Source organism: Narcine bancroftii, chromosome 5, assembly GCF_036971445.1.
Source record: "Narcine bancroftii isolate sNarBan1 chromosome 5, sNarBan1.hap1, whole genome shotgun sequence".
Taxonomy (NCBI): domain Eukaryota; kingdom Metazoa; phylum Chordata; class Chondrichthyes; order Torpediniformes; family Narcinidae; genus Narcine; species Narcine bancroftii.
Genome location: NC_091473.1, coordinates 52,986,505 through 53,009,551, shown reverse-complemented (window position 1 = coordinate 53,009,551; position 23,047 = coordinate 52,986,505). Strand labels below are relative to the sequence as shown.

Sequence of the window (23,047 nt, the reverse complement as noted above, 5' to 3'; positions counted from 1 at the left end):
GTTGAAGCTTCCTGAATTTGTTGATCAACCTTCAAATGGTTCCACATTCTGCTCCAAGCTTACCTTGTTAGTCGGCATTCCGGGGTCCATAGCTGGGTGCGGCCATCTTGATTCCTGTGCACATGCACGAGTCTTTGGTTGGCGCATGTGCAAGAGTGAAGTGCCCTAACAATATTGAATTAGCGACCTTAACTTGCACATTCAATACGCGAACCCACTAGACAAGCACCGACTGAAGACTCGAGCATGCACACAGGAATTAAGATGGTCTCACCCTGCCTGTGGTCCCTGGTACGTCGCCTAACAAGGTAAGTATGCACATTTTGGCTTTTACATGGCCTGTATCCCTGTTATACTTTGTCAAATACAATGTAACCTGCATAAATTTTATATTTTTACTTTATTTCTAAATTTTTGTTTGTATGTGCAGATGGACATCAGTTGCATAGGTTGCAGGTCAAGGAATACCAGGGTTTTTGATGTCATGCCAAACTCTGCAAACTCCTGAAGAAGTAGAACTGCTTTATCACGATGCCAGACCGTGACTTCCAAGACTTGCTCACAATCTCTGCCGATGATAATTGGATCATTCACCTCTGGTTTTCACTTCTTCAAGTCAGCTCCTTGATTTTGGTGACACTGAGGGTGAGGTTGTTGTTGGTGCACCATTCAACCAAGTTTTCAATTTCTGTCCTGAATGCTGACTCATCGCCTCTTTTTATATAACACTCTGTCGTGGTAACATCAGCGAATTTGTAGGCGCTGTTTCTATACCATGCCACACATTAATAGATGTAGAGCAGGGAGTAAAGAATGCAACCCTGTGGTATTCAGTACTGATGGAAATTGTGGAGGGGATGTTCTTAACAATCCTCTCTGATTGTGGTCTAAGGGTGAGGAAATCATAATCCAATTAAACAGTGGGGTGTTGAGTCCCAGGTCTTGGAGTTTGCTGATCATTTTTTGAGGAGACGATGGTGTTGAATGCTGAACTGTAGTCGATAAAGAGCATCCTGATGCATGTGCCTTTGCTGTCCAGGTGTTCCAGGGCTTTGTGTAGAACCAGAGAGATGGTATCTTCTGTAGACCTGTTACTATTAATTTCTCATCCTCCTCCCACTCCTCCACAATGTGCCAATGTCATTGAATTGAGTTGTTTTATTGTCACGCTAAAAATATTTATTTTGTGTGCTATCCAGACATGTCCAGTTACAGAGTAGAGAGTGCAAAAAAAACCAAATTAACAGTATGGGGAATTGTGTTATAATAAGTCAAATAGTGCAGGATTTGGGGAAAAGTACACAGAGAAATGTAAAGTTAAAAAGCAGGGCAATGGCATCATCTTTCAAGTTTGTCATCTGATTGTACATATTCAACCTGACGAAGCAACATCTCTGGACCATTGTGCACACCCTCAGTGAGAGTGAGAGAGTGCTACTTTCGAGGGTTGTTAAACTGTCTCATTGCCTCTTCCTTGAATTTGGTGTCTCAAAGATACTGTGGGATGAATGGTAAGGGTCCTCAGTGATTCAGAGCCCTCTTTAAGCATCGTTCACTGGAGATATTGTTGACAGTGAACTTCTTCACAGTTTCAATCAACCTCCGATCTGATGCTTTGCTGCTATCATACCACAGTATAGTACAGCCACCCAGGGGGCTCTCTATTCTGCTCCTGTTGGACATTGTTAGGATGGTGGCTGGTAGTCTTGCCCTGCTTCACCTCCTCAGGTAGTGTAGGCACTGCTGCACCTTCTTAACTAACGAGGAGGTGTTGTGGATCCAGGATAGGCCACACATCAAGGATCTTTGTGCTCTTACTCTCTCTGCAATGGAGTCATTGATGTGTAGTGGGGAGTGATCCTTTGTCTCCCTGAAGTCCACAATCATCTCCTTTGTCTTGTCCATATTGAGACTCTTCCACCACAGTACAAACCTTTCAACCTCTTCTCTGAAAGGTTACTGATGAGGCTAACTAACGTGTCATTCACAAAATTGATGATTCTGTTGGAGATGAACCTGGTAATACAGTGGTGTGTTAACATTGAGAACATTAGCAGCTGAGCATGTAGCCCTGAGATGTGCCCGTGCTCAATGTGATGGGGCTTGAGGTTTTGCTACTAACTTGGATAGACTGTAGTCTTTCAATCAAGATGTCCAGGATCCAGTTGCAGAGAATGGTACGGAGTCATCAAGGACAATTTATCAACCAGCCTCTGGGGTATGATTGTGTGAATAAAAGCCTAATGTTCAGGTGGGTCAATACAGATTGGAGGGTCACAGCTATTGCTTCATCTGTAGATCGATTTGGCCGATAGGTAAACTGGAATGGGTCCATTGTCACTGGTAAGTGTGTTTTGATGTGCTCCATTACCAGTAGATCAAAGTGCTTAATGATTGTAGAGATTGTGTATACTGAACAGTAGTCATTTAGTCTGGCTACCTTTGCTCTCCTGATGGCCAGGATGATGGTGGCTGTCTTGAATCTTGTAAGGGTAATGTCCTGCTGGAGTAACCATTAGGACCTGGTCTGCAGCGTCCCTAGTCACCCTACTTGGTCTGTTATCTGGTCCTGTTGCTTTGTGAGTTCACCTCGCCTTAGCTGTGGGTATACAGGTCACTTGTTCTTCAGGGGATTCGGGGCTTTCTTTAGCATCATTTCTGCATTGAACTGTGCAAGGGTGTTTGATGAGAGCTGTAAATAAACTAAAATTTGAATCTGGAGGTTTGTGGTTTCAAGCAGATGTATCTTTTGCTCATTGGAAGGGGAGAAAAGAGCATGATCGGGGTGGGACAGGTCCTTGTGGTAGTGGGAGGTAAATGGAGGGGAGGTCAGTTTGCAAGATGTCACAGTCTTTAATTTCTTGCTGTCTTTGGCAGAGCAGTTCCCAGACCAAGCTGTGAAGAATCCAGACTGGTATATCTGTCCAGGTTGGTAAGAGGCTTTTGAAACATGCTAAATTTCCTCAGGCGTCCCATATCAACCTCTGAGGGACCAACATTAACTTTTGCTAACATTCCCCCATTGATGTTTCTTATGTTGTATTCTCCTTTGAGTTCTGAAATCCTTTGATTCAGATAGGACATGCTTCCAGGAAAAGGGATTACTAGCAGAATGTTTGACAAGATTGGGAAAATCAGGTTTTCAGAATATTGCCATGTAATAGGGCTAGCAATATCTCTCATCATATTTTGTAACCATTTCACCACCATGAAAACTCATCTGGTTCCACTTTTTATCTTAAATGCAACAAAAATAATTTTGTTTCAAACTTAAATGCTGATCAATAATGTGGCAATATTAAAGAAAACTATATCAATTCTAGTGGCAGTTGTAACAAAAATCTTAATTGCAATATTTATCTTGTAAAATGCAATCATTTGGCCATGAAATTAAAAGGTTCTCTCCAAATAGCTGAAACAAAGAATACACACGAGATTGTAATTTATAATTTCTTCCCATGTGTTCTTGAATTTGAGTACAGCCAAAGTTTATTACATTAAAAAAAAACCAGGTTGAGTCCAGTATAAAATTGATTGTTCTGTACCTGAGGTTTAAAAGAGAGAGCCTCTGTTTTTGCCTACGATTTGACAGTGGTGTTTAAACAGTATTTATGTTTTAAAATAAAATTTGCATGATTTTACCAGTCTGAAGAATGTCTGACATCTCAGCATTGGTCGATTACATATGAACGTCAAAAACTCAATCTCCATTTCCTTACGTGAGTTTAGACAGCATAGTGAAATTGCAGTAATTAAAGATATGGGTCTTGCAAATATGTGCTATTCATGAGCCTGTTGTTCACGGAATGCCCGCAGGCATTCCCGGAAATTTACCAGGGGTCTAGGAGGTAAAATATTGGAACAGGAATGGCACCCTCCTTCCTGTTCTAACCTTTTTATACACCATGCATTCTGGGGAAAATGGCAATAATTTCCTGGAATTCAGTGGCTGTGTAAAAACATATTGATCCTCACAACTCCGTACCTTCCACTCACTTTACTTTCTCTCTTTGCTACTCCTTCCCTCGTTCTGCATCACTTTCTCCCTCTTCACTTGTTCCCTCCCTTTTCCCTCTTTGGATGTTCACATTCATCTTTGCTCCTTGTGCTCTTTCTTTTGTGAAGTCCACACTCAACTTTAAATAAACCTGCCTTTGACTGCATCTTCACAAGAAGAACACTTGAAACATTTCCTCCTTGAGAAAAATAAGAAATTTGCTGAAGCTGGAGTCCGATGTCTGGAGAAACTCAACAGGTCGTGCAGCATCAATGGGAAACAAAAGGCAGTCGACACTTTGGGGCCTTCGGAAGCATATTGGATTTGAACAGCCATTATTGGTTCAAGCCTATCTGAAGCCAATTTAACCACTGGGGCTGTGCCAGAGTTGCATTTGAAGGACACTGATGATTGAATAGCAATAGAAAATCCAACATAATGCTGTGTTTGAGATGAGAAAAGCAGCTGTATAGTCCCACATGTTTCCAAAGAGAACAGCTTGTTTTTGAGATGAAGGTGTATTTGGGTAACCCCGATCAGACAGTGATTAATGAAAAGCTCATTCTGGGTAAATATCAGCTTGCAGACACAAAACAAACTTGTACTAAACAAAGACAACAGGAGCAACATGGGAATTTCACAGGGTGCCTGTTTAACATTATATGATTTTATGTCCATGAACCCATTGTTCTTAATTGAATTAAAGTACAGTGGTACACAAAGGCAAATGTAAATAGCACATGATTAGTGAACCATGAGAGAATAGGAAACCAACTGTATTGACAAATGCATTTGAATTTTGCCAGCTCACCTGATGCTATATTTTTCTGGCACACAATTAAAAGTATAAAATTTGAAGTTTCTTTGTACTTTAAATGTAGCCCTCACTCCTATATCCCCATCTCCAAAAGATTCTGTCTGCATTCAGCAGAAAACAAAAATGTCATCACAATTCAGTTAATTATCCTGTGGGATGAGTGAGAGCAAAATATTTATTTGAAACATGAGGGAAGAACAGAAATGAACAAATTAAAAGCCGGGAACAACAGATCAGGCAGCATTTAAAGATGCAGAAGCTGTCAACTTTATCAAGCTGATGACTTCTCATTGATCATGGAAGCAAACCTTTTGGCCTACAGAGTTCTTAACAATCCACTTTTTGACTAATCTTGCACCATTTTATTCTCCCTGTGTTCCAATTAACTCCCACATCCACCCTCATCACATTCAAGCAGGCTATGTAAGCCTGGAATCAATAGCAGTCCCATTTCACAGAAGAATTCATTTGCCACTAATTTTTCTCCACACCTGTTCTCTGTACCTTACAAAATCCTACCGCTTATGTCTACAATTGATGACAATTTTCATTGTCCAATTAACCTGTCAACCCGCACATCTTTGGGATCGAAGTACTAGAGTACCCTTCACCATCATGGGAAAAAGTGTAAACAGCACCCAAGCTGAGGATTGAACCCAACAGATGGGAGCTAGGAGTTTACATGACTTCTCCCTGTGCCACTCTGTCTGATGGGGCAATGAGTAGCCATCATTCTCTTTTGGCTCTGACTAATGCACCATCAATTACTCGTAAGACTATTGAAGAGAAACCAATTGGGTTTTATTCACTTAAGAACACAAGCACATCCATACTGTTTGGTTGGCCTGCAGAGGGCTGTGGAACATTCACCTTTATACAGGAACCCATGAGGAGGGGCCACAGAACCGTCCAATTGTCTGACCAGACAATTATACACAACAATGGTTTACCACATTCACCCTTTTTAAAAAAGAGTCCAGCAGGGTGACATGAAGCTTACAAATTACAATTCAAAGTCACAAGTTCAGTCTTTCAGGTGGTCTGGTCATTCGCTGGAACCATTGTAGCACTGGTTGTGGCTGCAGTGCTGCAGCAGGGTCCTGGATAGTCTTGGGTGCCTGTACATACTCATCAGTGTTCTGCTGGTGGATAGGTGCCAGTGAGTCTGCTGTAACCTCCCTTGGGGCAGAGGCAGGGTACCAGAGGTCAGGTGGATTGTGTTCCATGGTGTGGGGAGAACCATTGTGACCTCCAGGACCCCTGAGGGAGGCAAGTCCCTAAAAGAAACTATGTCATATTGGGGATTGGCAAGGAGAAGGTGGACCCTTTCGACCAGGGGCTCAAACTTGTGGCTCCTCACGTGCTTCCGGAGCAGGATGGGCCCTGGGGACGTCAGCCATGCTGGTAGTGTGGTCCTAGTGCAGATTTTCTGAGAAAGGAAAACATACATTCATGCAGTGTGGAATTTGTGGCAGTATATAGCAGGGACCTGATAGATTGGAGTGCCTCCAGGAGGACCCTTGCCAGCAGGAGTCTGGAAACCCTTAGACCTCAAAGTTAGGAGGACTGCCTTCCAAACTGTAGATTTTTCCCTCTCTACTTGCCCTTTACCCCAGGGGCAATAAATGGTGGTCCTGCTCATGGCAATGCCCCTGGCCCATAGGTACTGGCACAGCTCATCACTCATAAAGGAAGGCCCCTGGTCACTATGGACATAACTGAGGAAGCCAAAGAGAGTGAAGAGGCTGCACAGGGCCTTGATGACTGTGGCAGGAGTCATGTCTGAGCAAGGGATGGAAAATGGGAGTGTTAGAAACAGAAGTACCTTCACAGAAATTTCTCGAGACAAAAATTGAGAACAAAGAACATTTATTATACAACAATGCAAAGTTGGGTGCTTTCCCCTTACCCTGGGAATACACACATACACTGGGCCTCACCCAACTTTTATACAGTTTATTTCAGTATAGAAGTACCCTCCCCCTTACATTCTTCTGCCTCCTTGATGAGTTTGGCATTAGGCAACCCTGTCTGCCTACGTGCTGTTTCTGTGGACTTCGAGGACCAGGGGGTATCCTGTCGGTGTCCCATCATGTCATTGTCCTTATTCACACCTTCCTGACTCTCAGGGCTGACTAACTTCTTACATGTAGAACTTGCTAATACTGTCTAGGGCTTACTAATTACATATGCGGAACTTGCTAATTCTGTGTAGGGCTAGAAGACCCTTATCTTATTCAGACTAACTTTACTTCCTACATTCTAATATCTATTCTTATCCTATTCATACTGGCTTTATTCTTTTCTTTTCTTTGGCTTGGCTTCACAGACGAAGATTTAGGGAGGGGGTAAAAGTCCACGTCAGCTGCAGGCTCGATTGTGGCTGACAAGTCCGATGCGGGACAGGCAGACACGGTTGCAGCGGTAACAGGGGAAAATTGGTTGGTTGGGTGTTGGGTTTTTCCTCCTTTGTCTTTTGACAGTGAGGTGGGCTCTGTGGTCTTCTTCAAAGGAGGTTGCTGCCCGCCGAACTGTGAGGCGCCAAGATGCACGGTTTGAGGCGATATCAGCCCACTGGCGGTGGTCAATGTGGCAGGAACCAAGAGATTTCTTTAGGCAGTCCTTGTACCTCTTCTTTGGTGCACCTCTGTCACGGTGGCCAGTGGAGAGCTCGCCATATAACACGATCTTGGGAAGGCAATGGTCCTCCATTCTGGAAACGTGACCTACCCAGCGCAGCTGGATCTTCAGCAGCGTGGACTCGATGCTGTCGACCTCTGCCATCTCGAGTACTTCGATGTTAGGGATGAAGTTGCTCCAATGAATGTTGAGGATGGAGCGGAGACAACGCTGGTGGAAGCGTTCTAGGAGCCGTAGGTGATGCCGGTAGAGGACCCATGATTCGGAGCTGAACAGGAGTGTGGGTATGACGACGGCTCTGTATACGCTAATCTTTGTGAGGTTTTTCAGTTGGTTGTTTTTCCTAACTCTTTTGTGTAGTCTTCCAAAGGCGCTATTTGCCTTGGAGAGTCTGTTGTCTATCTCGTTGTTCATTACACATATATCTATACTAGTTTCCTCATCTTCATATTTTTATATCAATTTTACTCATCTCTCACAATCCTCACTTTTCTTTTAGATCAGTGTTACTCATCTCTCACAGGAGTATTCATCAATGATGTTCAGAAAATACACATTGTGGTCATTGAAGGGCAGGGGTCCTTTAAAATCAACACTGAATGGCTGAAAGAGGCAGGTGGTTTTAATTGATTGTTCCCTGTCTGGCTGGTAGAAGTGAGGCTTGTACTCAGTGCAGACCTGGCAGTTTTTTGACATGGAACTGATCTTGTCAATGAAGTACTGCAGGTTGCATGCTTTGACCTGATAACTCCGGGGTGACAGATCGTTGTGGAGGTTTTGCAGCCAGTTGATCTATGCACTCACACAGGTCTCGCAGGACAGGGGGTCTGGCAGCTCATTAAGTTTCCTTGGCCAGTACAAAATATCATAATTGTTGTGGACAATTAAATCCTCCACCTCAGTATTTTGTCATTGTTCATTTTACTCCACTACTGATTATTAAACATGAATACCACTGTGCATTGATCAGTCAGTAGGGTGAATCTTTTACCAGCTACGTAAGGGTGCCAGTGCCGCACTACATCGACAATGGCCTGGGCCTCTTTCTTGACCAAGGAGTGCTGAATCCCAGGACCCTGGAGGATGTGTGAAGAGAAGATTACTGGCCTCCCTGCCTCGATAAGGGTGACTACCAGGGCAAAGTCTGACGCATCCCTTTCCACCTGAAATGGGGTGGATTCATCCACAGCCTGCATTGTGTCCTTTGTGATATTTACCCTAATGCAATTAAAGGTAGGGGGAGAAGGATGTGGATTTGATGAGGAGGTCGAGCCTTGGCTGCATATTTGGGCACCCACTGAGCATAATCAGAAAAGAACCCAAGGCATCTCTTCAGGGCCTTGAGGCTATGTGGAAGGGATAACCCCAGGAGTCAGGGTCTGGGCCGATGACTCCATTCTCCATGACACAGCCAAGGATGTTCAGACATGTTGTGCGAAACATGCACTTGGCCTTGTTATATGTAAGGTTAAGGAGTTTGGTTGCTTTTAGAAATTTCTGGAGATTGGTGTCCTGGTCCTGGAGGGTGTGGCTGCTCATGGTGATGTTATTTAAGTCCACAATTCGTACTGATCCACCATCTGGTCCATCTCCCGCTGGAAGACTGATTTGCTGTTCGTGACACCAAAGGGGGTCCGCAGAAAGTGGTAGAGGCTTTGGAATTCCATATACTGGTGGTCCTCTGGGCTGATAGGGATTTGATAATATGCCGATTTCAGGTCAGTGGTCAAAAAGACCCAATACTGGGCAATTGAGTTGACCACGTCGGCGATGTGTGGGAGGAGTTATGCATCCAATTGTGTGTATCTGTTGAGGGTCTGACTATAGTCGATGACCATCCTATTCTTTTCCCCGTTCCGTACTGACACTACCTGTGCTCTCCAGGGGCTGGGGCTGGCTTCAATGACCCACTCTTTGAGTAAGCATTGTACCTCTGCCCAGATGAAGGCACCGTCACTAACACTGTACTCCCTACTTTTGCTGACCACAGATTTACAGTCAGGAGTGAAACTGGCGAATGGTGGGCTCTCCACACAGTTGATGTGAAGAGCCCATAGGTTTTGAGTGATAGGGTTGCTGGTTTGAAAACTGTTGATTACATACAGTGAGGGGTGGATGGGGTCCATTGATCTCCATCGTTATGCTTTTAAGGTGACACTGAAAATCCAGTCCCAATAGTTCAGCAGCACAGAGCTGCGACATTACCTTCAGTATAAAGTCTTTATATTTAGTAAGGTTATTATGCAGAAGTCCTGGACATCTGTTGTGTGCAACCTGGATGCTAAGGAGATCTTCTGGTTCACAGGTAGTACTGTGAGAAAAATGCTGCACGGTGAACCTCTCTGTGCTTCCACTATCGAATAAACAACTTGTCATGTGGCTATTTATCTGAATATTTATCGTTGACCTGGTGAGTTGATATGGGCTGTCCTGATCGAGCATGATGGAGGTCAGTGTCAAGTTGCTAGACATCACTGTTGTGGGAGGCGGCAGTGTCCAGGGCTCGCGCGCAGCGCTGCTGGATCCTGAAGATGACTCCCACAGATCCCACAGATCGCACATGGCACTGTTGGCTTTGGATGATGTAAGGGACGTTGGCCCCCACGATCCTCATGCGGCGCTACAAGAAAGGGGTTTGGACTTGCACACTTTGGTATAGTGACCCTTCTTCCTGCAGCTGGAGCAAGTTGAATCCTTCACTGGGCAGCGTTTCCTTTGATACTTGCCCAGGCCACAGAAATAGCTCTTTCAGTGCTCCCTTAGGACCGCGTTGTGGCTGGGTCGCCAGCGGAGCTGGACAAATGTGACATGAGGTGATCACAGGGCACTGTTACTGTGATGGAATCATTAGTATAGCGAGAGGGTGGTGGCACATCCCAAGATGGCAATGCCTTGGGTAACCATGAGGCGGCTGAGTTGTTGGAGTAGGCCTCCATTTTCTGGAGAGCCACCTCTATCGTACCTGCCAGCTCAACTCCTCTCTGCAGGCTGAGCTCCCCATGCTTCAGGTGTTTCTGTTGGATGCTGTTCGACCTGATCCCTGCGACGTAGGTGTTCCGGATCAGTCCTCTGTGTACTCCGCGGCGGACCTGGCTTTGTATTCATACGCCCTGCCGAGTGCTCGCAGGGCCCAAAGTTGGACTCACTGGGTCATTGTTTTCTGATCACTAGGTATCATCTGGTATAGGCCATGATGATCTTACGCAGGTACTGTCCTTTGAGAACGTCCATGGCTTCCTGCTATGTTGTAGCATCCTTGATCATGGAGTACATCAGCGTGCCAATCCGGGAGTGCAGCACTTGCAGTTTGTCCATCTCCAATCGCACAGTGGTAGAGGAGGCCTGCAGGAATGCTTCAGAAGAGTGCAGCCAGAACTCAAAGTTGGTAGATGCATCAGGCAATTGAGGGTCCATTTCCCACTTTTCTGGCTTGATGATCTACTCTATAGTTTTTTTTAAAATTCAAGTGAATAAAATTGATGCATCGTCAATTACTTGGAAGATTATTTTGGAGAAAATAATAGGCTTTTATTAACTTAAGAATACAAGCACATCCATACTGTTTGGTTGTCCTGGACTGAGCTGCAGGGGGCTATAGAATAGTCACTATTATACAGGAACCTGTGGGGAGGGGCCATAAGTACAACCGACCAATAGGTGTGCCTGATCAGACAATTATACATAGCAATGGTTTACCACACTAACCCGCTTGGGTTTACCTGATCTCAGAACACAATTAACATGGAGAAAAAAATGGTTTTGATGCTTCATTAATTTTTACCACACCAAGGAAAAGACACACAGGTCGCACCGAGAACTTACAAACTCCCTATGGACAACACCGGATTCGAGCCCAGGTCACTGGTGCTCTCATGATGTTGCACTAACTACTATGCTAACTGTACTGCTCTTCCATTATTGAGGATTTGCTGTCATATTTCCTTGAAGAAGTACCTCAGAACCCTAGCTCCCTTTCACTTGGCCTTGCAATGATGACAGGCCTTGACAAACTCATTTTTTTGTAAAAACACAAGAGGTGCCCAGAAAAAAAAGCACTAAGATTGCAAGTCTTCTATAGAAATGAAGAGCACCAAAAGGGATCATTTGGGTCATCATACTTTTGCTGGCATTTGAACGCACCATCCATTTTGTCTTGCTGAGAGCATTTTCCCATGGTTGATCTTTTTCATTTGTGTTGATTAATTTTCTGCAGGTAACAAATGAGTGCCTGCATTTTGCTCAGACATTGACAAAGGGCTCAGTCCCAAAGCGTTAGTTAGCCTTTATTTCCTATGGATGCTGTGTGACCTGAGTTTCTCCAGCATATTTGTGTATTATGCTTGACACCGGCATCTGTGGACTTTGTTTACCTCCAATGAATTTCTCAACCATTCTTTCAAGCAATGCACTTGAGAAATTACATTCACTGTGTTCAAATACCTATGTCACCTCTTGATTCTTGTGCAATTTACCTTACTTTCTCTTTGCTTATTTGCTTCCTTTCTGTTTTTGGTAGCTTTCACTTTGAGTGGATTCTGAATTGTAAATTAATCTCCCTGGCCTGACTCAATCCATGAAGCCAGACTGTGTAGACACTGAGTTAAAGGTTTAAGTTTTAGCAACCATGCAAAGAAAACACTTCCATGGATGTTGTTTGACCTAATGGGTTCCTCCAACATGTTTGTTTCTCCAGTTTTCCAACATCTTCCGTCACTGCTGTTGTCCCAAGATGCTATCCTGCAGGCAGACATGAATATGACGCCCTATCTGCCTCACAAATATATTTCATTAAATTATATTTAACTTTCCGTTTTAATTTAGAGCTGAAGCACTGTAACAGATTTTTCTGGCCACAACCCTCTGTCACCCAAATACACCAATTAACTTCCAAATCCCATAATTTTTGGGAGAGTGGGAGGAAACCAGAGGAGCGAGAGGAATTCCACACAGACATGGGAAGAACATACACATTCCTGACAAGTAGCACCAAATTCATACCCAGGTCGCTGCGGCATAACCCCTGAAAACTGAAAAGATCAAGGGTGTTGCACCCCATGTTTATTTCTCAATCCATCAGCTTCAAGTTTCTGAGGGATTTTGTTTTGCATAATTGGCTGAGTGCATTACAATAGTGGTGATATTTCATTGGATATAAAGCTCTCTTTGGATGACCGAAACCCATTTTTTAACTGGCTTTTTTTTCTATTCATCTGCTGGCAAATGCTTTTAATTTTGCCTTGTTATCAATCAATCTGACACTGGATTCATTTGAAGAAATTTACTGTTTGAGGGGACTTGGATCTGTTCAGGCTGTAGACTTCCTGATGTCTGTCTCATGATCCGATGGAACTAACAATGATTTGGTGTTGCCTTGGTGATGAATCCACTTTATGTCAGGTCAGGATATAGGTCAGAAAACTGGCATCTAAAACCTAAATGCTGCAGCCCCTAATATTGGAGGTGAAGTCAGCAGTTTACTGCGCAGACTACAAAACCCGAATATTGATCTGTTTCAATGACTTGACCTCGTGGGATATGGTAAAGATGTTCTATTCTTTTCTCCCTCAAATTCAGGGAAGATACAATCGTGTCCTTTGCTTCCCATTTTGAACAGAATCTTGGCTGATGCTATTGAGGTTTTGAACTGACCACAAAAACATGTCTTTTGAAGAGAAGTAGAATGTGGTGTGTCAATAATTATAAACTCTTCAGCAAATCGTGAGATTCTTGAGAAGAAAAGGGAATGACAAATGAAGATTTTATATTAAGACCATTAATTGTTTATTATGTTAACATTTTAAATGCTGAATTTTTAATTTAAAATCTATTTAAAAATCACAAGATATTTGTGGTCGGTGGGTAATAGTATGGAATTTAAAGGGCTATTTTGGACTGGCTAGGGCAAGTTAATCCATTATTCCATGACATCCCAGTGACTCTTCTAGTTATGGGCCATCTGCTAAATATGCAATGGTCAGTGTGTGGAAGTAAAGTTCTGTCTAGGGTAGACTGATGTAGATTGATCAATTTTAATTCATGCCCACATGTGCCTTGTTGCTGAGTGGGAAAAAAAAATGATGAGATGGTTGTAAATACTTTAGAAAAGGGAATAACAAATGAAGATTTTATATTACGACTGAGAGGCCCCATGACATGTTGCCTGGCAACCCCAGCTTGGCTAGTAAATTTCCACCAGTCTCGAATTCCCCAGATCATGTGACTTGCAAGAACAATGCCTGGTGAAAAGGGAATACATCTCTGATTCTCTTTAAAAAAAGATGCAATTTGTAGATTAATAGTATGTAGCTTAATGCTATCAAGTGAGAGAAGGCTGTTTTGTGATTGGTTAAGTCAGATTGCAGTGGGGAATTTGTATGTTCAGGGACCTCCTTGATCCTCTATGGATGGGGCAGGCTTGTGTATCAAATAAAGTGGTACTCTTAACAATGTTGTGGTCCTGAAATTTGTCCTAAGGTTTAACAAGTGTACACTTTCTGTACAGCATTGCTGAGAGTGCAAAGGGAAATCCCTCTCAAGTCCATGGGCAGCACATTTAGCATAGCGGTTAGCCCAATGTGTTACAGTCCCAGCGACCAGAGTTCGAATACAGCGCAGTCTGAAAGGAGTTTATATATTCTCCCCATATCTGCGTGGATTTCCTCTGGATGCTCTGGTTTCCTCCCACCCTTCAAAATGTACTAGAGATTGTAGATCAATTGTGTGTAATTGGATGGCATGGGCTCATAGGTCGAAAGGGCTTTGATTCTTTGTTGCATATGTCCAAATTTAAATCTAAATCTAAAATTAGACCTGTGAGAATCGAGGATCAGAATCCAGAGGATTGTAAGAAGAAAGTAGGAGGTTGAGATTGTCACTGAAAGAGTCAAGTCGGGTTTGTCATCTGATTGCACAATGGTGTTCTCCTGTCCTCAGTGGAAAAAACAGGCAGACACACAACCAGCCATAAGTCAAATACAGACAAACAATACATATGCAGGACAAGTATTCATAAATAAATAAATAAATATTTTTTTCCTCTTAATATGAGAGTCTCGAATGGTTTGTGTGAGCAGTTCCTTTGGTTGTTCAGTATTCTCACTGCCATGGAAAGAAGCTGCTTCTTATCCTGGTGGTGCTGGCTCTGACACTCCTGTATCTCTTCCCCGACAGAAGCAGCTGAAAGATGCTGTGTGCAGGATGGAAGGTGTCCTCAATGAATTTGCAAGCCTTCTTCAGACAACAATCCCAGTGGATCACATCAATAGTGGGGAGGGAGACTCCAGTAATCCTATCTGCCACTCTTATGGTTAAGTGGATTGACCTCCAATCTATTTCTCCTCAACAACTGTTCCAAAGTGTGCTGCAGCCTGAGAATCAGTTGAGAAATGTAGGCTGAGAGGGTGATGGGATGAAGATAAGAACCATGAGAGAGGGTCCACAGAGAGTAAAGGATATTTCAGCCACATTGTTCAAGCAGCCAATGGAACAATGTGGTGTACTAGCTGATATATCGTTAAACTCTCATGTTCGTTTTGGACTGAAACAACATGCTGTCCTCACTTTATACTGATCCTTGCTCTTTAAATTTTTTTTCTGCAGTGCCCATTGGGACTCACCCCAATGAAGGATGGTTCAGGCTGCTATGACAGACACATTGGCATTGACTGTTCAGATGGAATGAATGGAGGTTGTGAGCAACTTTGCCTGCAGCAGACCATGCCCCTTCCAGATAATCCCTCACTCTACAACATCGTGATGTTCTGCGGGTGAGTCTCTGATCTTCCCTTGCTGGTGTTTGAATTGAGGAAGTAAAAATCTTGGGTATTGAGTGGAGCTGAAAAGACAATACATCTTAAATACTTCATGGTATCATTTTGCAATAGATATTCTCAGTTCACTTTGTGTTTTAAATACATGCTGAACTCATTAAAAAAAAAGTTAGTCACAATAACACTGATTTATCACATTTAAAATGAATGTAATCTCAAAGATACTAATTTAGAAGAGTACACACGAGTTTAAAAGGAATGATTTCCAAGATTAGCTTTTACTTTGTATTTTCACATTAAAAATAAAGATATCAACCCTTTGAAAAGATGGTGTTATGCTTATTTAAGCATATCACTCAGAGTTTACAAGTTTAAGTCTCTCATAACTTGAGATGGAGCTGCAAGAAAATGAATCTACAAAAAAAAATATGGAAATCCTCCTGCTTTCCTGATGCCCTTCAAGGATAGAGTCTGCCAATTATTAATCAAGGTTCACGGTTCCATTTCTTATTTTCCTGGATGTAATTCCAGAATGTATAGTTTACTCCAATTCTCCTTTGATTTGGCCAAGCTTGCTGGATTTTATTGTGTCACATTGTCATCTGGCACATGTTGGTTTCTCAGTGTTCGTACATCCAGACAGAATTAGAAAGATTTCTTGTAAAGAGCACAACAAAAGTGAACTTAGTTTAATATTTGTTTTACTTTTCCTTTCTTGCATGTCATTTCATCAACCATGAATAAAAACAGAAAATGCTGAGGATTCTCAGCAAGTCAGGAAGCATCTATGGAGGGAATAAAATTATGTTAACATTTCTGGCTGAAGAAATTTCCCCAAAACTGAAAAAGGGAGATAATAGGTGTGCTTACATTTGTAGAAAAGAAGGAAAAAGCTGGAAGTTTTTTTGAAAAAAGACTGAGAGAATCAGGTGACATGCTAAATATAGATTTTACTTGAATGTGATTGTATGTTATCATCTACCAAGATACAGTGAAAAGCATTGCGGCACATGCTATCCAAGCAAAGCGACTTTCATGAAAGTAGTTCAATAAAATGATAGTGTATGGTGTAGTATCACAGCAGGTCAGAGTCCAGGGAATGGAGAACAGGTGTAGGGAATAGAAAAAAGTGCACTTAAATCAATACATCATCATCTTTTGCCAATGAGAAGGCCAAATGAGAGTCTGGTAACAGCAGGAAAGAAACTATCCTTGAATCTGGAAGTTTGTTTCCAAGCTGTGCACCTCCCGCCCACAGAATGTAGGTTGGGATAGGTCCTTCAATATGCTAACAGCATTCATGAGACAGCAGGAGGAAAAGGTGTACTGTTGATGAACAACCCAAGTTTGCGTTCTTTATTGTCTGTAAGGAAATTGTATGTTCTCCCTGTGTCAATGTGGGTTTCTTCTGGTTCCTCAGATTGTGCTGGCTTGTGGGGAGGAAGCGGTTTTTTACCATGTGGTATCTCAATTAAGAATCAAATTAAATTAAAAATTATAATTCTTCACCATCTTCACGTCAGCACGATTGATATGAACAGTGATGGGCATTCCCCTGTTTCTGGGTCAATGAGCAGCTCCTTCATTTTGCTGATATTGAGGGAAAGCTTGTTATCCCCGCGTCATATGCCACAAGACTCAATCTCCTTTGCACTCCAACTCTCCACTTGTATGGAGATCCAGACTACGATGAAGCCACCTGCAAACTTGTGAGAAGTGTTAGACCAATAGTGGATCAGGCAACTGAGAAGGCCACAGTGAGCTATAAACTCAGTGCCATCATGGGCAATGTATCTTCATTCCATTAAGGACCTGTACAAGAGGCAGTGTCTCAAAGAAGCTTCATTCCTCAAGAACCCTCACTACCCAGGCCATGCCCTGTTCTCGTCGCTACCACCAGGAAAGAGATACAGGAGCCTGAAGATGAACACCCAATGTACAAAAACAGCTTCTTCACCTCTGCCTTAGATGTCTGAATCACAGATACTATTCCACTTTTCCCCTCTTTTTCATTAATTTATAGCAAATTTGCATCCGTAATACTGCTACAAAACATCGAATTTTATCACCCATGTTCATGACAATAAATTCTGATTTTTAAAAAAGTTATTGTGGAGAAGATGTTGTTGTCAGCCCTCACTGTTTGGAGTCTACAAGTCAGGAAGTGTTGTAGACCCAGTTGCAGAGAGAGTGCTGATACGGAGGTCTTGAAATTTGAGAAGGTTTGTTTGAAATTGTGACGTTCATGATGTAAATGGAGTCAATAAGTAGGTCTCTGACAAAGGTGTCCTTGGTACTCTGGTGTCCTAGGGCAGAGTTTTGTGCCAACAAGATAGTTTTGGACCTGTTGTGATGGTTGGCAAATTGTATCAAGGCTGTCTGAGAGGCTGGAGTTGATGTGGGGTGCAGAAACAACTTTGTCAGCACCCCATCAAAAACAAAATGAGCAGAATAATTTTCTTAAAAACATAAAGACCATCAAAACTCATGAAATTGCCACCCAAAATTTGTGAACTGGAGGCTTGTCAGAAAATTGAATGCTAACTTCAGCTGTTATTAGTGCTTCTGTGCCCCAATGGGTAGAATTGCTGAAGTGTTAAATACAGTAATGAAAGTAATCATGTGAGGAGAATGAAATGACCCATAAATGGTCAGAGCATCAGCATGGGCCATATTACCTTTTCCTGTGCCTGCTTTTCTTCTTATTGTACTTCAGAGATTTCTCTCAGCCTGTGCTTATTATTGGAGTTCCTTATCCTCCTCTTGCCCATCGTTCTGATACTGGCGTCCAATAGCTTTGCAGAATGCTACTTTGCCAAAGAGCAGGTCATTAATCCTGGCAGTTCTCTGCCGGTGTTTGTACTGTCTTGCCTCCTCTCATTGTGACTCCAAAAAAAAGTTGTTCACTTAATGTTCCTGGTGCCCTTATCTCATGTTCCCTGAGAGGTACCTTTTCTCTTCAGCTGGTCTGTGAGATGGTGAGTTTCACATTTAAACCATGTTCTGTGTAAAGCTGTTTCTCTTGGGTGGTTTATTGATTTGTCAGTGACAAACATACTGTATATTTCTGGGCCCTGGTTTTGGATTTCTTCATCAAAATCAAATCCTTCCAATCCAACAACCTAAATACCCATCCCATACTGTGTGGAGGATCGGCATCGATACCTCATCCAGGTTGTGGTGTGAGATCTCAATCAGCAGTTTACTCCCTTGAGGAATGAAGGACTCAAAAATTTTATTTTAAGCCAATTTCCTTTATGCAATACATAGGCCTGTGGGAGGGCTGTCAATTTCAGATGATCAAGGAGCTCACTGAATTAACAAATGCACAAGTTTGTATACTACAACTCTATCTGTTGTTCACCAATCTCAAGACCTCGGTGGCAGACATTATCCTATCAGCATTAAGTTGCACAATATCCATCTGCATCATATTGTGGACCATTCACTGAAAAGTATCCCCCCTCCCATCAGGTATTTTTACACTTTCAGTTCCCCTATTTCTTGTAAGTCACTTGATATCAGAGAAATCGGGGCTAATGAAATTTTATCAGCTCGGCTGTTGTTGCTAGGCAACTCACATCCTAAGGCCTCTCACTGCACTTGGGTATCAGTAACCATCTCAATACTCTTTCAAAGGGATAATTGTTTACATGTTTGTGTTAATATTGTATTAATGAATGTATTAATGTATTTGGTCCATTAATCAACATCAATCTAAACGAGACAGACACTTATTTCCACAACTAAAACAACAGTCTATCCCTGCAAAAATTTTAAATATAATCCCAGGCAATCAACCTACTGCTCTGGCATGCCTCCATCTAAGCTTAAAAACCCCACACCACCTCCCAGATCCACAACCCAAACCATTGAGATGGACAAGGACAGTAGATAGACAGGGAAACACTACCCTGCAGGTCCCTCTCCAAATCGTGTTCTGTCCCCACTGAGAAATAATCTCCATTCCTTCATCATCTTCGAGTCTGAATCCCAGAACTCTTGACCAAACTGCACCATGGGAGTTATTTTACCAGAAGAATTGCCATGTTGCAAGATGGCAGCGCTACATCGTCTTGACTAAGGATACCAGATTGCCGGTAAATTTGAATGCTACACTCTTACATCATTCAATGGCAACCCTTCTTAGCAACTCAATCAATTTAAAACCAATCAGAACACAATCACAGCAGTTGAACCTTAACAATGATGATTGGACCTGGATCTTGACTTGCCAACATTTAATGTGAGGTCACATGACAGGCCCCTATCCTAACAAATTGAAAGGCATACCTTTCCATCACAAATGCTCAACAGGCTTCAAAGACAGCATCATCTTCAAAATCATCATTTGAAAATTAAGTTAATGAAGCAAACCTCCACCACCACACCTGAAGTCACAAAATGAACACTTTTTGGTAACATTGGGGCCAGATTGCAAATGGGAGAGCCAGTTACCAAAGGGAAATACAAAGATGTTTAATTTGTATCATGATGTGGTCAGGTTCAATCAAGATTAAGGGTCTGAAGGATGCATCATTCAAATTATTCCACCCTATCTTCATAAACAAAATGAGCAACTTAAAGGTCAATTCAGGAGGATGAAATAGTACCTGGTAGTGTTTTTGTGACCTTTGTAAATGTGCAAGTCTTGAGGAATATACAAATTGTAGGGAATTCCTGGTTTCTTGGCATGGTGATCTGCAATACTGCCTGCAATTGCACATTTACAAACCTTAATGATAAAAGTACATGCACAAAGAGCATTGCACCATATTAGGTCTGATCTTTCTGAAGCTTCAGGTTTAAGCAACTGAGTTCTGAGAATGAAGACATTTTATATGACTTGTTGCATTAGTAAGGTGGGGTAGGTGCTCATAGACTGTTTACACGTCGTCTCAGTTAAAGGTCAGTTATAGTTTTAATCATGTAGGTGACATCATTCTTTGTGATCCCTCAACTGGAGGTGAAAGGATTCAATGAAATGGACAGCATTTTTCATCCGTTCTTTCTTTGAGCACAAAGGGGACAGATGCAATGGACAGACCAGTTCCCCCTCTCTGGCCCCACTCTGCCCCCAAAACAACACCCCATAGGGGGCATCACTGGAAACATAGTCATTGAAACAACACCCACTGTGCTCAATGGCATTCAACTTTTTTTATCGTCATGGATCAAACTTGTGGTAATGAGGTTGTTTTGCAAGCAGGCCAGTGGATATCTCGTATATAATACAACAAGTAAGAGTACAGAAGTGCAGAGTTACAAGGGAAGATTAAATAGTACAGAACAAAAGTATCATAGTGTTACTATTTTGGGATTCATTCAGGAGTCTGATAACAGCAAAGAAGAAACTCCTTGAATCTGGTGGAGCATAACCTCTCATTTGTGAATCTTCATTCTGACAGGAGGGAGTAGTGAAGAGAGTATAACCAGGGATTAGATGGTATTGATGGAGGGAAGGGGGAGTGTGTATAATGGTTTGTCATGGTCTACCATAAATATCCAAGTTGAACCTCCGAGGAGTGATGCCCACATGCGATTTCCCAAGAGCTTCATGTTCTTAAGGGAATCCCACAGAGCCACATAACGCTGGTGATCACCTAATAAACTTTCCAAAAAATCCACCACTCGTGCAAACTAACTTCTCTATATCAGAGAAACCAGATTGGGAGATCACTTCACTCAGCACCTCCTCTCCATCCACAACAGCAGCGACCTCCCACCAGACAACCATTTCAATTCTGAGTCACACTCCCAAGCTCGTGTATGTCCATGGCCTTGTGTACTATCCCACCCTGACCACCTTCAGATTGGAAGAGCAACACCTTATTTTATGTCTGGGCACCGTCCAGCCAGATGGCCTCAACACCGACTTCTCTGCTTTCTGCTAAACTTGCTCACTTTTTCTTTCCCATCCTCCTTTCCTGTCTTTCTAGTTCTACCCTCCCTACCCCCTTAACCACCCAGCCATCCTCCTCCCCCCTCATTGCTGCTGTCCCCTCTCTACACTATCGTCTCCTGCCTTTGTCACCCCCCCCACCTTTTTGTTCAGATGCCTGCCAGCATTCTCTCATACCTTGATGAAGGGCTGAAGCCTGAAATGTCGGTTATATATTTTTACCTTTACTACATAAGAGAACACTGTTTGACCTGCTGAGCTTCTCCAGGATTTTGTGTTTTTACTGCAAACCACCTTGAGGTCTTTATATTCAGTGGAGACCACAGTGACATGCCCCTCCACCCAACTTCACCCCATGTTACAGTTCATAGCAAAGTGGGATTGCCTGCTTTTGCCAATGGGAAGATTGTGGTCAAAACATTCAGGGTGTCAGTCACCTCTATGGCTCCAGGTGTGATGACTGAAAGTAACCCCATAAAAGGTCACATAAGTCTGAATGTTCTTTCAGCAAAGTCCTCAGGTACGCCTACCCTACTTCTTTATCTTGCATCTGGCTCCAGTTGTGCAGCGTTTCCAATGGGACCCACACCAACAAGGTGTCAAGGGGAGAAATGGGAGATCAGCACACCATCTTTGTTCTGGAAACTTGCATTCACCTGCTGAGTGTCCAGCCAGTCCATTGAGTTGCCTGTAATGGAATGCAGAAGCATGCATTAAGTAATTGAATAATCCTTTAAATCATACACTGCAACATGCAAACAACTTGTCATCTGATTTCAGGGTAGTTATAGAACAAGGAAAAATCTGCAAAGCTAAAATATTGACATTGAAATAAATGTGAACAATATGAGTTAACATTTCTAGCAGAATTAATTAAAGACGAGAACAATGACTTTCACTTATGTTTTTAACAAATTGAAGCATCTCAAGGTGTTCAGAGGAATGTTTTGACATTATATCAAGCCACATCATGATTATTAGACAGCTGAATAACACAGTCATATCAGTTGATGTAGCATTTGTAAAGCAGGAGAGGGTGAAGACTTCAGGAAACTCTTGGGTGGTGCCAATACAGCTGATGACTGGTCTGTAAATGGTGGAGTGATTAAATTAGAGAGGAACAAAAGTCCAAAATTAAAAAGGGAAAAGATCCCAAATGTTTGGAAGAATAGATGAGATAACAGAGATAAAGAAAAGTTTTCCTTAGGCATGAGTCAGTGCACACAGTTAAACAAAAAAAGGTACCTGAGATTCTATCTGACTTAGGGCCCAGAGTGGAAATGTTGGTTGCCCTTTACTGATGGATGCCACATGACCGACCTGCTGGGTTTCTCCAACACATTTGTACACTGTGGTCAGTGCACACAAAAGTGAAGAGTGAAGGGGATTTAGTGCAGTGTTTGAAAACTGACATCAAAATGTCTGATATCCTCAGATTTGCTTTTGAAAGAAGAGAGTTCAGCCAGGAGAGCATCAGAAGAACTTGAGTATATGGAGCAGGGTGTCACAGGTCTGAGGCACATTGAATGTGCTTGACACCCAGTCAGATGGATAAAAGCTGAGGTCTTGAAATAATCAGTTGTGTAAATACTCCAGATCATGAATTTATACAATATTATTATGGCACAGAATTAAAATCAAGCAAACAATAGTTAAGCATTTAATTATTGATCACTGTCTAAATTCAAAGTCGAGAAATATCCCTTCAGGTATATTAGGTTGGGCTAGATGGATATCCCTTATTGCACTCTTGAAACTGCTGCCTGGAGTCTGCGAGGTTGCCATGAGTGATGGCATCTTCTGGGTAATCAAGTTGGCGCCCTCTTTCCTTAGGTTTTGCTGATGGACTCACGACACCTCTCGTGGGTTCAGCAGTGAATCCTGGTGTCCAAGGCTCACCCCCTAGATGCCATTCACTCACT

General features: G+C 42.5%; 1 protein-coding gene across 10 annotated transcripts in view; it reads left to right on the top strand.

Moving 5' to 3' along the window:
• astn1 (astrotactin 1) overlaps window positions 1-23,047 on the top strand; it is a 2,519,376-nt gene that overhangs the window by 1,678,112 nt on the left and 818,217 nt on the right. For all 10 annotated transcript variants that reach the window (XM_069937468.1, XM_069937469.1, XM_069937467.1 and 7 more), the window contains one exon: window positions 15,054-15,220. In XM_069937468.1, coding sequence (XP_069793569.1) covers window positions 15,054-15,220 — 167 coding nt within the window. The remainder of the gene's footprint in view (window positions 1-15,053; window positions 15,221-23,047) is intronic.